Here is a 15,765-nt window from a genome sequence, read left to right as displayed (position 1 = left end):
AGTCTCTTCTTATCACGTGCAATTGCTATTGGAGCAGGAGGTGCTGGAGCCCCCTTTGTTCACTCCTGACCCTTCCAGTTGGAGCAGGGCTGTATGAGGTGCTTCCAAGCAACACGTTTTGCACCAGGCAGTGAATTCAATAGACCTCTGAAATTTGCTAGATGTAAGCAGATTTTATGTGGGGCTGAGGTTTGGGGGTTTTCTGTCTCTTTGTGCAGTTGGTGGGGGAATGTTTTCCCCAAGTCCCCATCTGCAGGCTTGTTTATTTTCCCTCCTCTAAAAACCTTTTCTGCGTTGGGCAAGATGGAGAACAATGGAGAGCAACGGTCTGAAACTGAGCAAAGCAGAGGGAAAAACTAGGCTAGATGTCAGCAGCAGTTTCATAACTGATGGAAACGAGCATGGGAGCATTTGCCCCTGGGAAGAGGCTGAATCTTTTATTTTTTCCATCAGATTCAAATGAGGCAATTAAAAGGAGGATTCTATTAGCATGGAGCAGGTAGGAATTTGCTGGCATGACAGGGGCTGGAGGAACTTGCAATCCATCCTGCCTGTTAACTCAGTATGGTTTGAAGACTGAGAGCCTCAGGTGCTGCCTAACCTCAGGGAGGAGGAGGGGAATGTCTGGAAAGAGCAGATAGCTGTGAAGGGGCTGGTGTGAGCATTTAAGCTGAGCGTTAGTTGACATTTGCAGTGTAAAAAACAAGAGCTTTGCCAACCCCAGCTTGAACGTTGGCCATGGCCAGAGACTTGCACCTGGTCAAGTTACAGTGCAGAAATTTATACAGTGCTACTGTTAAACAGTTGAGCCCTGATTGCTCTATTTAAGGCTTATACTTGTGAAGCAACTGGAATAACACACTGGGTATGGTGGTAAGTGTCCTTTTTTATGGCACTTGAACTTAGACTTGGATTTTGTTCAGGCTTTTGGCCAGGAGCTCAGCTGTTCGCAGAGGGGCAAAGCAGGGCTGTGATAGTGGTTCTGACCACCCCTGGGAGCAAAGCTCCACCTGACCTTGAGATGGTCCTTGGGGCTACACAGCAGATTTATAATGTGTTGCCTTCCTCCTCAGTTATACCTCCCCCCTGTTTTTATTTCTCCCTCTGGTCCAAGTGGGTAATAGAATAAAATGGGAACTGCCCTTGAGTAACCTTCAGCAAGCAGAAAGCTCCTTTGTTGGCGTAGTTTTATAAACGCATTTATAAACGTTGTGTGAAGGCCACCCCTGTTGGAAGGGGCCTGACTTGTCTAGTGGTGCTCACTGAGCTCATCCAGGGGTGTGTTTGCACTAGACCATTTCGAGCATTGTCTATTCCTCCTGTGAAATGGTCACCCCTATACCTTTTGCCTCAGCTCTGAGGAGCACATCCTAACCTAATAGAAGTGCCTCCATGAACTGTATACTGTGACATTTTCTCATTGCGGTCACTCCAGGGACAATAAATAGCAATAGTAATAAATAAAAGCAAATGCTATAGACTAAAGCTTGTGTGTGACCCATTTTCCACCCGTGAGGGTACATACGTTTTAGTACATGAAGTAATCTGTGTATGGTTTAGTTTCTTCTCCAGTACTTCTAGTGTCCCCCTCTGTGGCAGGAAACTGAAGTGTTTGGGCACTGGAGGGAGGGAAAGAAGCCTTCAGCAGACGTGGGTATAGGCTGATGCACCTATAGGCTGCACAACTTGTTGAGCAAACACGTGGTCTAAAAAAGAAATTAATTCTGAAGGAATTAGTCTTTCTTACTCTGGTGTTCATGCCTCTGTGCCTATGTTTCAGACGGCTAAGCACAGATTGAAGAAAATGTCGAGATTCTAACCTGGATGCTTCTGTCCGATTCCTATACTTTCTTGGGCCTACCAGTGTTGTGCAGTCTCAAAGTACAGTAGGAAGCGGTATTTAAAAAAATATTATTTCCTCCTCCTTTGGCCCTTGTTTTCCTAATTCATTATTGTCTTGGTCAGGAGTTCATACAAGAGCCTTCAAAATCTTAACTTGGAATTTAATTTAACACTTGTAAGATTTGGCCAAACAGGGAACTGGCTCACTCTAGGTCATGCCTTGTCTAGAAAGGTTGGACCAGATGCTCCTTGAGGTGGTTTTCAACCTGGTATTCTATGATTCTATGAATTTTGCAGTGAACTGATTTTTTTTTTTTTTTTTTTTTTTTTTTTTGTGAATATCAGTTTGTGGAGCAGGAAAGAAGTTTAAGGGCTTTTTAACTTCATGAGATGAGGCTCTCTTAGTGTTAACTCCAGGATGGCGCCAGGTTGCTTATGGAATGCGATGCAATATCATCCTCCTATAACAGATCAAATATAAATGAAATATCATCCTCCTATAACAGCTCAAATATAAATGAAATAGTCATACACTCTCCTGTGTTTCACTGAGGTCACCAGCTGAGATGGAGGAGATATGAACATGTGTATAATGCATTACAGCTTGAGCTACTTGCATGTGAAGCCATCTGGGGTGTAGCTGCACAATGCAGCCCATGTATGCAGCTGAAGAATTCTCTGGTCAGAGTGAAACAGGCTTCACTGTATGAAGCAGTGGATATAATTATATGTATATTGATATATCATCTAATTAGTTCCCTGCTCCTAACTTTCACTTGAGCTGTGAAACAAAATGATACTGCTTCACATCTACTGAAGCAGAACTTCTTGCTTCAAATTCAGCAAAGAATGCACCATTGAGTGAAAATGACTTGGTTTGAGCTAGTAAGTCTGTTTTTCAAGAGAAATGTTCAATTTTATCTGTTGACGGTTTTTGAAGCTTCAATCTCCTAAGCCAAAACCAGAGATTCAATAGGTTAAATAGATATGATCTTCTGTAGCAATTAGAGACTGACAAGACAGGAGAAAGTATATGTCATGTTTTTAATGCTGATTTTAACAGCCTCCAATGAAGTCAAAGCACCAAACGCTGGGTCCCTTTCAACGATGCGCAGTGGCACTACGTTTGGAAACTGCCCAGATGCACCTTGTTTTCAGTATTCATCGCTGAAGGGATACTCTGGATGGTCACGCCACCTGTGGATAAGTGAGATGGAACAAGTGAGCTGCTTGGTTGAAGAGGGATATCACATTGCTTATATCACTGTCATATCTGTCTTATCACTGTGATATCACAGGATATCACTGTGCTGTGCCTGGCAAACCCCTTCCTTGCAATATATAGATGGCCTTCATGGAAGGTTTTTCTGCTTATTCAGAAGCTGTCTGCTCTGAATGATCTGCCCTGCAGGGAAGCAAACCTGTGCATTTAAGGAGAAGACGGTGAAGGACCATTTTTCAGGCTTACAGACCTTAAGGACAGATGGGAAAAACCAACAAATATTTGGATATCACCTGTTCTTGCTAGTTAACTCAGTGGATTTAACTCGGGTTAGTAGAAGTGTTTTAGCTCCACTATGTGCATTGTGGAAGCAGAAGACTTCTTTGATCAGATGTCTAGAAAGATCCTCAGAAATAAGGGCTATATTTGAAGGGGAGGTGGAGACACTAGACTGTACTACTTTGGCTTATGCACTTAGAGCTGGCATGAACAGGTCTGGGTCTGGCATGATGCATTTCTCCAAGTGGCTGCCATATCTTGACTAGGTCTGGCGGTACTCTAGCTCAGCTTAGAGGTAAACGCTTTGCCAGGTTAATAGCAGTAGTGGCAGAGAACTTATGAAACAACTTTGGGGTGACGCAGTTCAGGGGAGAATGGTACCATGCAGCCATGAACAACCCTAAGGTGGAGATGCTTCAGGCTTCACTCTAAAAACTGCATGTTCAGGGAAGATGCATGATCTACAATCTCTATAAAAGGCAAGAATAAAATTCCCAGGGTCCCAGGTGGAAAAAAACCCAACACAGTTTGCCCATTATTGGAAGGCTTGAGAGAGAGGTGGTTGTGTTTTGTTGTGCATTTTCTTGTTTGTTTGAGAAGATGATGCTAAACCACAAGCTCTGGCTTGACAGACACTTTCCATTAGCAAAAGTAAAAATTTCTGAAGAGCTTTCTCAGGTGTACCATGGCAGCTGGCTGCTTTGCTTTACAGCAGAGCACAACAAATACTGGCATTTATCCCAGCTGTGGATCATTGGAGTTTGGGAAGGATACATTTCACAATATTGAAGTTAATTAACTGGAAGACATCAAACATTTGTCAAAACATTTCATTCCAATATTCAGCCAAGCTGAAGTGTTTACACATTAACAGATTGAGCTGGTTCAAAAAAACAAGCCACAACACTTTGGCTTGTTTGGTTTCAGTATACGTTAACAAAGTCTGAGTTGCCAATGTCATATCTCTACTTTCCATCTATTGAGCACGCTTGCTAGTCAGATTGCACATGTTCAAAGGTCTGAGATTTTTGAGTGAAAATGATGCACTCAGAGGAGTTAATGCAGCTTGGAATAACTGGTAAGGAAGAATATCCATAGCAGAGACTGGGAGCACAAGATAGGCAGATGGATTATTGTAAAAATTGCCCAGCACAATGCTTCTAGATTGCTCCAAGGGGAGAAGAAACCACTTCAGACTTGCACTTCCTGAAATACTCATATTTTTACAAAATCTCCATTTTCTATTCGATACTTAACTTGCTAACTTATTCCTTATGACTGCAATATCCTGTTCATATGGGCTTACTCACACCATTAAACAACCGATTTGCACACAGTACCCATGGTAGTTGATAACTGGAAGAGCCAGAGGAAAAAGCTAGATTTTTCCATTCCTGCTGGCATTTGCATCACAGCAGCTGAAGGTTTTGCACAAAGTTGACTAACCAGAATTCCTTCTGTATGACGGTTTGACTTTTCAGATACATATTGCTGGATGAAATAAGAAATCTTCTTAGGTTGGTAACTCATCTGTTGCAGTGTCAATTCCAGACACTGTAGTGTGAGAAGACAGAGTGGGCAGATGTATGTTTAGCTGCTGCTTGCATGGCAACATCACTTTTCTAAGAAGCCATTTTTCACAGTTGAGGTCACACTGTATTTAAGCATTTTCCCCAAACATGGCACTCCTGTGGAAAAATAGAGCTGGCAGTAACCATCATATGCCTTTTGTTTTCCTTGTCCTAAATGGCCTCCCATGACCAAATTAAGTCTAACAAAGTAAAGCATTTCGTTTATTAGGATTTTTGATTGGTGGCTTAGAAAGTTCTTCTCTTGTGAGCATTTACATCTTTAATTTTGCTTCTGAAAAAAAAGGCTCTTGGATTTGTACCAAGGTTACATTTTGTGTGTATACACACTAAAAGTTTAAATGGTGTTTATAGGTTAACTTAGCTATGAAAAAACAAACCATTTCAAATACCAAAACACACATAACAATCTGCTAGGCCATTTGTAAGAAGCCTTCTGGAACCAAAGTGCTGCTAATTGACGGAAGGCTATTTTGAGTTTTAAGAAACTAAAGCTTCAGAGCACCTGGTTGAGCTTAAATATGAAAGACAAACTCCATTATGATGCTTTTAAATTAGTTCGTATTTCCTATCATACGTAACAGCACGGTAAGTGGTTTATTTGTTCCTTTGCAACATTTCCCTCCTCTTTTGAGCAATAGTCAACATTTTAGAGTGCTATTGATGCTGCTATTCTGCTTTGCATTAATTTTAGTGCTTGAGAACACTGCAGTTTGTCAAGACACTGATAATCCAGGAGAAATGCATGGAAATGAATCTCTAGCGTTTTCTACACATTGAGCGCCCTGAAAACGGGAAAGCATAGAATTTGGCCATAAAGTGTAGATACTCTTGAGTTGAAGGAAAACCAAATGGCCTTGTTCTCTGAAAGAGAAAGTTGGGTCAGACTGAGCCTTCTGGGGTGGTGAAGCAAAACCACATTGGGTAGTAAGCTTTAGATCATAAGCAGAAAGAGATCAAGCCGTGTTAGTTCTCAGGGATAATTGGGAAGTCATCTAGCAGTCAAACAAGCGGCATGGCTTTCTGCTTTCCATATAAGAAGGTACAACTCAACATGACATCAGGAGAGGGAGGTTGCTGAAGAAGATGGTGTCAGAGAAAAGGCTGAAACAAAGTTTCTGGCCACTTGTGGTCACTAAAGATTGTCTTTAATGAGAAAGTTGTGTAGGCAAATTTTGATGCTCTGACCAAAGTATTAGGTGAGAAGGAACATAGCTCTCCCTAAATTAGCCCTGAGGCCATCTATAGCAGTGGTCTTCATTTTTAGCTTTTCACATGGTAACTTACAACAAGTTGCCTCTGGAAACACTAGGCTTACAATCTATAAACAATTGTACTCGAGCAGCAGCATGGCTTGCTGAGCACTGGAGTGAAGGAGTGGAAAGACAAGAAAATGCTCCTATTTGAATTTCAACTCTGATACCCACACTGCTAGACAGGGGTAACGCTACACTTTGTCAGTAGCTGAGACTGTGATTCCAACATAAAGCAGGAAGTGTTTAAGGAGGTGGATTGGGGATAGAATAGCCAGATACAGTCACTCTCTACTAGGTGGGCTTTTGACGTATAAGCTGTAAGCAAGTATTGCACGCTTATTTTTGCAATGGCTCCAGAAACATACTAAGGCTGCATTAAAGACCTCCCATGTTTAAGCCTTACCTTAAAATAAGGTTGTTTATATTAAAAAAAAAAAAAAAAAAGAAAGTTATTTTTATTTATAATCCTCTGAAAAAACAGGAATGTTCTGTGAGGATCTAGGATTCCTTCTGGACTTACATTAGCAGTTCCACATAACGAACATTTTTGTTCAGGGCTTCAATTTCTTTCATCTCTTTTTCAGTGAGGGAGAAATCAAAGATCTAATGGAAAGAGATGTTAGCCATAAGTTTGCATTTCTTGTTGTAATTAACATTCATAAGTTCCAGATTTCAGAAGTACAATGCCCCAGACTCCCTCTCTCCCCCAAAATCCATACTTGCATTTATAGGAAAGTCTTGAGAACATGATCAGGTCTAGTCCCATTTGCTTGCACACTTGCAAGAAGAGAGAGGTAGTCTTGCAAGCACTGGGCCACCAGTTTTGAAAGCAATACATTGGCAGGAAAAGTAGGGAGCAGTGTGCGTGCTGAATGCTGCAAGGGTCACAGGAATTAATTCTTCATCTTTTTTGAGGGTAGTGGTCAAGCCAGACGCTTTCTGGTGGTGTGGTTATAAACCTTTCTGGCACACCTCTATGCAGCAACCCTTCCCTAACATAGTAGCCCAACACCTGAAAACTGGGCAGAACAAGTCAGTCATTATTGACCACCTACATCTAGAAACCTTGGTCTGCTGACCTACTGAATTACTGCATCTCACCTGTGCTGCTTATTGCAGTAACTGGTGCTCTGGGATACACCACCAGCTGGAACTTTAGCTACTCCAGAGGATTAAGAGACATGGAAATTTCCTTTACTTCGCTCAGTTACTGCTGTAGCATGGTACCATTAAGTGATGGGGACAAAAAGCATCAAATGTGGCAAAGCTTGACATTGGTCAAGCCTACAGAAAGAAATGGGGAAATCACCTTCTGTAAGGGCTAAGCCAGTGTAGGAGGATTCATCCATGCACCATCGAAATACATTTACCTGGAAATTCTCTTTGATGCGTTGTGGATTGAAGCTTTTGGGGATTACCACCACCCCTCTCTGGATGCTGAAACGCAAAGCAATCTGCGCTGCTGTCTTGTTGTATTTTTTGCCAATGGCATTCAGCACAGGATCCTTCAGTAAAGGAGGGGAGGACACATTTACCCTGGAAGAAAGTTGGAAAAAAAGAAAATAAAAAAACTTTAATGCCAAAACATAGAGGCATTTACTTGTTTATGGACAAAATGCTGCACCTTTTTTGGCAAGTAATGTGAAAGACGAATGAAACGATCTGGCATTTAAATTGGAGGGCTGTCAAAGGCAACTTCCTGTGTGATGTCCTAACATTGACTTAGTTTCTACTTCCTCACTTAAGCCTCAACATTCCCAGTTAGACCCTTGCTTTCTGTTAGAGGAGAACTAAGGCAACCTCCTGTACAGACACCTGGCATATTTTGGTGACAGCATGCAGCAGAAGGTTTGCAAGTTTACATTCAGAACAGTAATATTTAGACATTGAAATTCGAAACTACTTTGAAAAATGGGGACAAAGGTATTGTGCACAGAGTCCCAGCAGCGGAGAACCGTTACTCTTTCCCCGGATATTGTCCTTCTATTAGAAAGTAACATGGGGACTTACCATGTTTCATCCCTGGATGTTCCCAATGGACTGTACCCAACAATAACAATGTCATGTTGTCTGCAAAATTCTAAGAGTTTGGGTTGGGTGAAATAGGGATGGCATTCAACCTATAAGAATAATGTAGAAAGAATGATTAATCAACAGAACCAGATACAGAAGCAAATGGTGTCCCAGTATTTGTGAGAGCTACAGACCATTTGATCATTTCAGGAAAGGATGTATGCTAAGGAACAGGGAAAATCAGTCTGTGGTTGCTGTTCTAATTGTATGTTGCTGGGTGATGGTTTTTTGGTTTTTGATGGACAGCAGATCAACACCTGTGATTATGATTTGGCTGCAAGGAAGTTTTATCGGCCCCTAGTGGAAAAGTTGCAATAGCTGTGGGGGATGGAGGCGAGGGAAGCTCCCTAGAGAAGTAGGCTGGGAAAGCAACGCATCTTATGTGGGTCAGTTCTTTGTTTCTCTGCCTCTTTCATTCAGGATGACTAATCTAATGTTGATTTTAGGGGAAGTGTTGGCATAGGCTGTTCCAGATAGAGAGGTGATGGGGCGATATGTAGAGGGTGAGATATTTCATAATGTTTATGACCTTGCTACAAGCTTTGCCCTACCACATTGCAAATACTGTTCCGTACAGGCAGGGATTTTTCTGGCTGTGCTCTCGGTCTCTGGGAAAGGGATGTCTACAAGGTGACAGAGCAACCACTGTTAGCGGGCTGTCTGAAGCTAGTTGGCACTTCTATGCTTGCTTGCTGGCTAGCTACCCTAAGCTGTGTTTAATCTTTTGCCTGGTTTTCCTTGACCCAGGAAGCAGCAGCAACGTTCAGTGCAGTCTTAGGGGCACGCCAGAAACAGCAATTACATTTTGCACTCGCTGGGCAAGTTAATACCAGTGAAGGGTGCTGGAATTTCCTCTTTTCACGGGCTGCCTTTCCCTGCAGGCCAAAGAGAGAAATGAAGGCCATGCCAGCATCCCTGCTCTGCTTCAAGTCAATCCCAGCTCTCCAGGCCACGTGCTGAGGACAGGAAGTTGGTCCCAGTTGGTCTCTGGCCTCTTCTCTGATACTACTGATGTGGATATTCGTTTGTGCCAGATGAGTCAGAAGGGCTTCCCCGTGATTCTAGGAAATGCAGTGACCTGCCAAATGCCAGAGCCAAAGGTATTGGGCATTCAGATGTGTCACTGCCACTTACAGCCTCCTCTGAGCCCTGCTGCTGTAATTTAACTTGGACATGCCCATCATCTTCATGGGCTTGTTCAGCTCACATCCAGTTGCTTAATGAGGTCTCCTCTTTAACTTCATTTTTTCTCTAATTCTTAATGATGTCTTATAGGAAAGGCACAAGAGAGCAAGTACTGGGAATTTAGGAGTTACTTCTAATGGCTTTGAAACTTTAGAAGCTTAGAGTGACTCAGGATCCCTGATGCTTAAGGTTGTTTTGGTTTGGTGTCAGCTGAGGTAGACACGGCTTCATTGAGGACTGGTTAGCTCTGAATGGTTTGTCTGGGGAATTTTTTGGACTTGAAGGAAGGTACATAGAACTGATTTAAGATCTGCATTGACTCAGAATTCAACCTTATCATGGAGCTTTGGCACAAAGGCAATAGTTTAATAGTCCTGGAGCAGGAACAGAGGAAGCGATTGTTCCGGCACCTTCCCATATTTATCTTTAGCCTAGGTAGGATGAGTAATACTTTTCAAGCTAGAAATGGAAGTGTGACAGTATGGAGGGCAACATCTGTGGCAAAGCATATGTCACCTTTCTGCACATGGTGGTTTTAGGCTGTGCATACCTCTGCATTTCCTACAGGGCAAAGGCATCATGGTAGGCACTGCCCTTGGCTTGCAGTCATACCTGGTTGCTGACAGGTTTGTACTTAAGTCCTGGCTTGTTCAGGATCATCTCCAGCTGCCTGCGATTGAAATTAGATACTCCAATAGACTTTGCCAAGCCTGCATCTTTACATGCTTCCATAGCCTGCAAAGAAAGCAAAAGACCAGTGTAGTCCTACGTGTTGGCTTGACTCCTTAGAACATGTGTTTGAGAGATAGGTGGAATATAGACCATCCTTGTGTTTGCAAACAAACCTTTGCTGCTGCAGCAGAACTCATAAGGGCTGGTACCTTCCTGCTATTCTAAACTTCGTTCCCACGTAGGCTTGTTTCCAGGCCAAACCCTAATATTTCATACCTCCTGTAAAGGTAAAATTTGTCTGGAGAGCAGAAAGATTAATCTGAGATACAGATAGTGAGTTTTCTTACTTTATGCTGCTTTAGCATTGCCTCAAAGCTGGAGAAGTGAGAGTGAACGGAACAGATTGCTTTCCTGATAAGTCTATTCCTTTTGATTGTACAACAGTTTTTCATATGAAGTCTCTATTCAGTGAAATCCCCTAAATATCTGGCAAGGCACATCACAAAACCAGCACAGAAAATTTCAGTTCAGTACAGTACAGAGAGGGGGAAGAAAAATAAAAAGAGAGGAATTCCAGTTTTTCTGCTCTTCAGACAAATTGTAATAGCCTTGCGAATACTGGATATGAGCACATGCCCTGGTCTTCATTAGCCTCATCTGCTGGGTTGTTAAGGGGAAAGAGGTTCCTTTCCTATGGTCTCCTACTTTGCTCCCAGAAAGTCTGCACACAAATAATTCAGTGACTGTTTGAGACAGAGCAGACCCCACTGTGGAGCTGCATGCCTCTCCTGCCGGTTTGTTATTTCTTTCTGTCTCACAGGAGCTGAAAGCAGGGAGGTAAGAGGCACTATGCATTTGATGACCTCTACTTGGCCTCATACGCTTTGTATCACTCAGTGACAAGTCAGCAAATACAGTCATCTGGAGCCATTTTTGCCTGCTAGCACCATACTGAGAGAGTGAAATTATCTGGATTGAGTTTAGCCTGTTTTATTTAGATTGATGCTGTTACTCACAGGCACTCACCGCCACCTATTTTTCTCTTGGCTTATTAGCTGAAGAGAGAAGCCTGCTACAATATATTCTTTACAATAAGCACTAGCTTGAAGATGAAAACATAACAGTGACCAAACAACTGTTGCTTTCAACATTTGAGCAACTAGCCTGTGAATAAGAGGAACGAACTGCATCAGCCAAAGACAAGGGTAACATAAACAGCTAATGTGGAAGTCCCCATTCCCCCTGAGATGCAGCCTGGGTGGCTCAGCTGCCAGGGGAAAGCCCAAGCCTGCCCCTGGCACTCTTCCACTCTGAACTTGCACTCAGAATTTCACCATTTTCCATCTTTATCTGCTGTACCTCAAGTACAGCTAAATTGGGACAAACTGTCCAGCTCTGGATGGTGCAAGCTGAAGTGGAATGTGCCTATATTATCTCTCTTGGTGTGAACTGGGCTGAACTAGGGATGTTTTTGCAGCAGGCCTATTGCAGATGGAGAACTGACCAGCTTTGGCCGTGAATTAAAGTGAGTCAAAGGCTTTGAAAGGCAGGAATGTGAGGAAGTTGCTAATCTCACTTCCTGCCTTACCTGAGATTCTGAAGCCAAGTGGCAGTGGGCTTAAGGAAACATCTGGTTAAAGAACTAGAGTGCAGCACAAATGAATTTAGGATGTAATCTTTCAGGCAAATGCTACTCCCCTCCAAGCTTTCTTAGCAGAAAAACCTTATGTTCTCATTTGATAATTGAATTTAGAAGTTTAGGTTTTGTTGTCGGATTTTTTTGTTCATTTTGGGTTTGTTTTTTTTTTTCATGGTGAGCTTTAGGGCAAATTCTGGTTTTTTCTTGAAGGTAAAACCTTCCTTTTTTGAGGAGGATGCAGTCACTTCTTAGTGACATTCTCCTTCTGTAAAGATCTGATAGAAAAGACAGGTACCTCAACTGGCATATGTAGAGTGCACTCTGTCAAAGTACCTGATATCCACATTCCTTCTTTCAATGCTTTATTTTGTTATAAAAATGATTAAGTGATGGCAAGAAACAATACCCATACTTTTACAGCATAAAAAATTATCCATGGAGCTAGTAGAATTTGATCCATTTGCCTTGTCAATTTGCCTCAGCATTAGTGATGAAGGCCACAAAGAAAACTAAGAATGAAGATCTGTGGTTTTAAAGCATGTCTGTATGGATGCTGTGTTTGCTTACCTCCCAAGTGGCACATAAGTCTGTCTCATGGTAGATAATTTTTCCATTTTCATCTTTTGGGTAGATTGCATCTCCAGGCTGAAAAGTAAAACCACATTTCTGTGCTTTAAAGAAAAAAATTCACTCCTCAAAGCAAAGATTTTTCCAGAGACTGTTTCTACTAACAAACAACAACAACAAAGAAATCACAAGTTTTCTGAAACACCAAAAGTTCAACAGGTCATTTGTGCTGGGCTTACCACATGCCCAACTGCTAGATCATCCTTGGATACACTTCACATGAGTGCACACTCAGAAGTTCCCGGATGGCCTTGTTTTCCAATAAACTTTATGTTGTGGCATCCAAAGGACTGGACTCCTTCCAAAGGACTGGGTTAGAGTACCAACCTGTATTCTCTTACATTCTTCCTCCTTTCTTCCCAGCCCTTCCCCTGATCCTGCTTAGCCACCTGGGAAGAGTACCAGCTTAGTACACCTCTCAATAGTTGGAGGGACCATTTCCAAAAGCCCTTTTCTACTAGTACATGTGTAGCTACAGCAAAGGCTGTGAACCTTTATAGTTCACTCACCACCTTTCTTCGGGCACTAGGAACTCTTTCTTCCTATCTCTATACCCCTCAAACAAAGCTTCAGAGATGAGTTATGAGCTGATATCTCATGAGCACAGCTTTCTCTTGCTTGCTGGTCACTTCACTGTTGTTGCAGGAATGCATTAACACCTCCCCCCCTTTTGTCTGATCACAATTTCACCTTTTTCCCATAAAAACCTCTTCAGTGATGTTTGACATTTGATCTGAATGCAAACTGCTACACTTCAAAGGCCTGGGTACAAGATGTTGACATGGTAACTCCTTGAGAACATGCATCTGTGACTAATATGATCCGTAACTGGCGCCTCCAAATTCAGTCAAGTTCAAACTCCATGCATTTCATGGGAAAAGTGAGCCTAAGAAAAACACAGCCTCAGATTTCAGAGGCCAAGGTCTAAGTTACAGGCATAAGCCTGTCTCCTCCAAGTGTGCTGTTTCTTCTCAATGAATTTCACAAAGACAACTTATTGCCTTTGTTGCTGTGTCTTGCTGAAAAAAAAGTCTTTATTAGAAGGAGGTAGATGGCTGTTGGGTAATTTTTTTCTATTAGAAGACAAACTGACATCATAGCTTGAAGTGGAGAAGCCCTTTTTACAAAACTACCCCATAGCATTATGGAAGCAACTGTTCATCGCCATGTTATTCCAGCAGACTCTCCAAGCTCAATGCATAGCAGCTGGATTTCTTTGAGTTCAGGGGTGAGTCTGAATTCAAGACCTTTTTACTCTGATCCACTTCTAATTCATTAATTTCTGCTCAACACTATTTTGTAGTAGTCAATACAAAAGAATTACATTAGCTGCTTTATCATGCCCCCATTTCCCTCTATTTCTATCACTTGTGTTCTAAAAAATGAACAAACTTAGGATGAACACTGGTTAAAGATTAAGTTATCTTGACTAAGCGGTGGCAGCTATTGTAGGTTTCCACAAGGATTAATCCTTCCTCCTGCCTCCAGTGGACTATACAAGGTACAGAAGTACAGTTGACTCTGCTGTATAGTCTCCAGGCAATATTTTCTCTGCCAAGCTACCTTTTATTACAAGGGAGTTCATGAATAGAAGAACTGTCTGCAGATGGGTAAAGAAGAAGAAAACGATGAGAGAAAGGTAGTGTTTTGATGCTTACAGGATGGTGGTTACCGGGTCTTTGTAAAGGTCACATTTCTCAGCTTTGATTTTTCACAGGCTACATTGCACCAGTTCTTCTCTCACCGTTCCCTGGGAGATAGCCACACACTTTAGACTAAATGTAAGGTAGCTGCCTACCATGCAGCACTGAAGTAAGTGGGACAACACCATACATCACTGCCACCGTGCAGGGATCATGTTGTATCATGTCATGTTCAAAGTCTGGAGGCACTTCAAATGCTAGCAGACAACTTCCATATTTAAAAGACAGCACTTGGTAACCTCTGAGAGGAAAAGCCATACTCCCATTACAATAATTTCCTCACCCACACGGATGCTGGAAGGCAGGTCTGCACATCCCATCACTTTCACAAAATGGTCTTTGACAAGCAGGCTGTCTCAAAAGAGCAATTTTAACAACTTGCGAATGCCTGTTGCACAAACAGAAGGTGATAGGAAGTCAGTGAGGCCATTGATCTGTTCTGATTTATCCTCTTAAAATAAAAAGAAGATACTTGGATGAGACTTGTTCAATATAAGGCTAAAATACCTGCTTTCCCGCGATCACAGAATAATTTAGTTGGGAGGGATCTGGAGATCATTTGACAGATCCATTGAATAATGGATCAGTCATCTGAGCAGAGCCCCCTAGAAAACCTGCCATTGGGTATGATCTCCCCAAGCAGAGGACACACAGAGGCCTGGAGGAGATCTGTTCCACACTGGTCATCAGCCTAAAAGTCCCTATAACAGCTCACACTGCTTGGCTTTGCAGGGGCATGTTTCTTACCAGTTTCAGGGACTGTAAGTTTCGTCTTCACACTGGCTGCAAGCAGAGACTGCTTCTGCTAGAAGGCTTTTGAGAGATAGTAAAGCACCAATGTTTGCAACGGGGGCAGAGCAGGATTTTGGTAATGTTACACCTGCACACTCCTCACCAAAGGCAAGCATTGCATGCAGGATGGGTGTATTTGTGAGAGAGGGAACAAAGAAAGAACACTTGTCACCACTGCAAAAGGATAGGTTCTTTTTCTTTCTCTATTTGGCACAGAAAAATGTCTATTTTTCAGGCAGAAAGCAACTTCTTTTTTTCTCCATTTCTCATGGGGGACATGAATGAATCTCTAGGACTGATACTCCTTTAACAACTCAGATTGTTGATACAGGCCTCAGGGAGTCAGATGTACATTACTTTAAAGCCAGCTGTCTATACTTTTATATTGTGAGACAATGACCTTCACTATGTGGGAGAATGAACTACTGGAGAATACAAACACAAGCAGAGGGAAACAGGAAATTGCAAGCAGTGGGAAATTTTTAAAAATGTACCCAAAAGGATTCCATACGTGGGACCATATAAATAAAGTTTTAATATCTGAGCCCAGTTACTCCTATACAGGTCTTAATGGGATAGGGCTTCCTTGGGGAAGAAAGAACTGCAGGTCTGAAGTGATTGCTTCATTGGTAAATCATTTCCTACGTGATGCTTCTGGCATTTTGGAGTCTGTAGCAAAATACAATTTTAATAACCAGAGAACTACCTTTCTTGCAGAAAAAGGCCAGTTTACAGCTTAAATATCCCTCAGAAACAATCAGCCACCTAATTGCCTGACCCTATTCTCTCTAAGAAAAGGATTTAATTGGTTCAAAACCACTTAAATATGTTTTGACTCTCATTCTTCTAATTGCAGTATTATTTAATTTGCTTTTATATCATTTAA

General features: G+C 42.1%; 1 protein-coding gene across 2 annotated transcripts in view; it reads right to left on the bottom strand.

Annotated features, from left to right (window-relative positions):
* Window positions 1-2,996: 2,996 nt before the first annotated feature.
* Window positions 2,997-15,765, bottom strand: part of AKR1D1 (aldo-keto reductase family 1 member D1) — a gene marked incomplete at both ends in the record, with an annotated part of 34,866 nt that continues 22,097 nt past the window's right edge. The window contains 6 exons of one of the 2 annotated variants that reach the window (XM_080634491.1): window positions 2,997-3,039; window positions 6,709-6,791; window positions 7,559-7,724; window positions 8,199-8,308; window positions 10,059-10,181; window positions 12,325-12,402. In XM_080634491.1, the coding sequence (XP_080490617.1) occupies window positions 2,997-3,039; window positions 6,709-6,791; window positions 7,559-7,724; window positions 8,199-8,308; window positions 10,059-10,181; window positions 12,325-12,402 (603 nt within the window). The remainder of the gene's footprint in view (window positions 3,040-6,708; window positions 6,792-7,558; window positions 7,725-8,198; window positions 8,309-10,058; window positions 10,182-12,324; window positions 12,403-15,765) is intronic. The other variant, XM_080634492.1, reaches the window with a different exon arrangement.

This window comes from Psittacula echo (genome assembly GCF_963264785.1).
Source record: "Psittacula echo genome assembly, chromosome: 1".
In the NCBI taxonomy this organism is placed as follows: domain Eukaryota; kingdom Metazoa; phylum Chordata; class Aves; order Psittaciformes; family Psittacidae; genus Psittacula; species Psittacula echo.
Note: the sequence above shows the minus strand (reverse complement) of the source record. Positions and strands in the feature narration are given on the sequence as shown.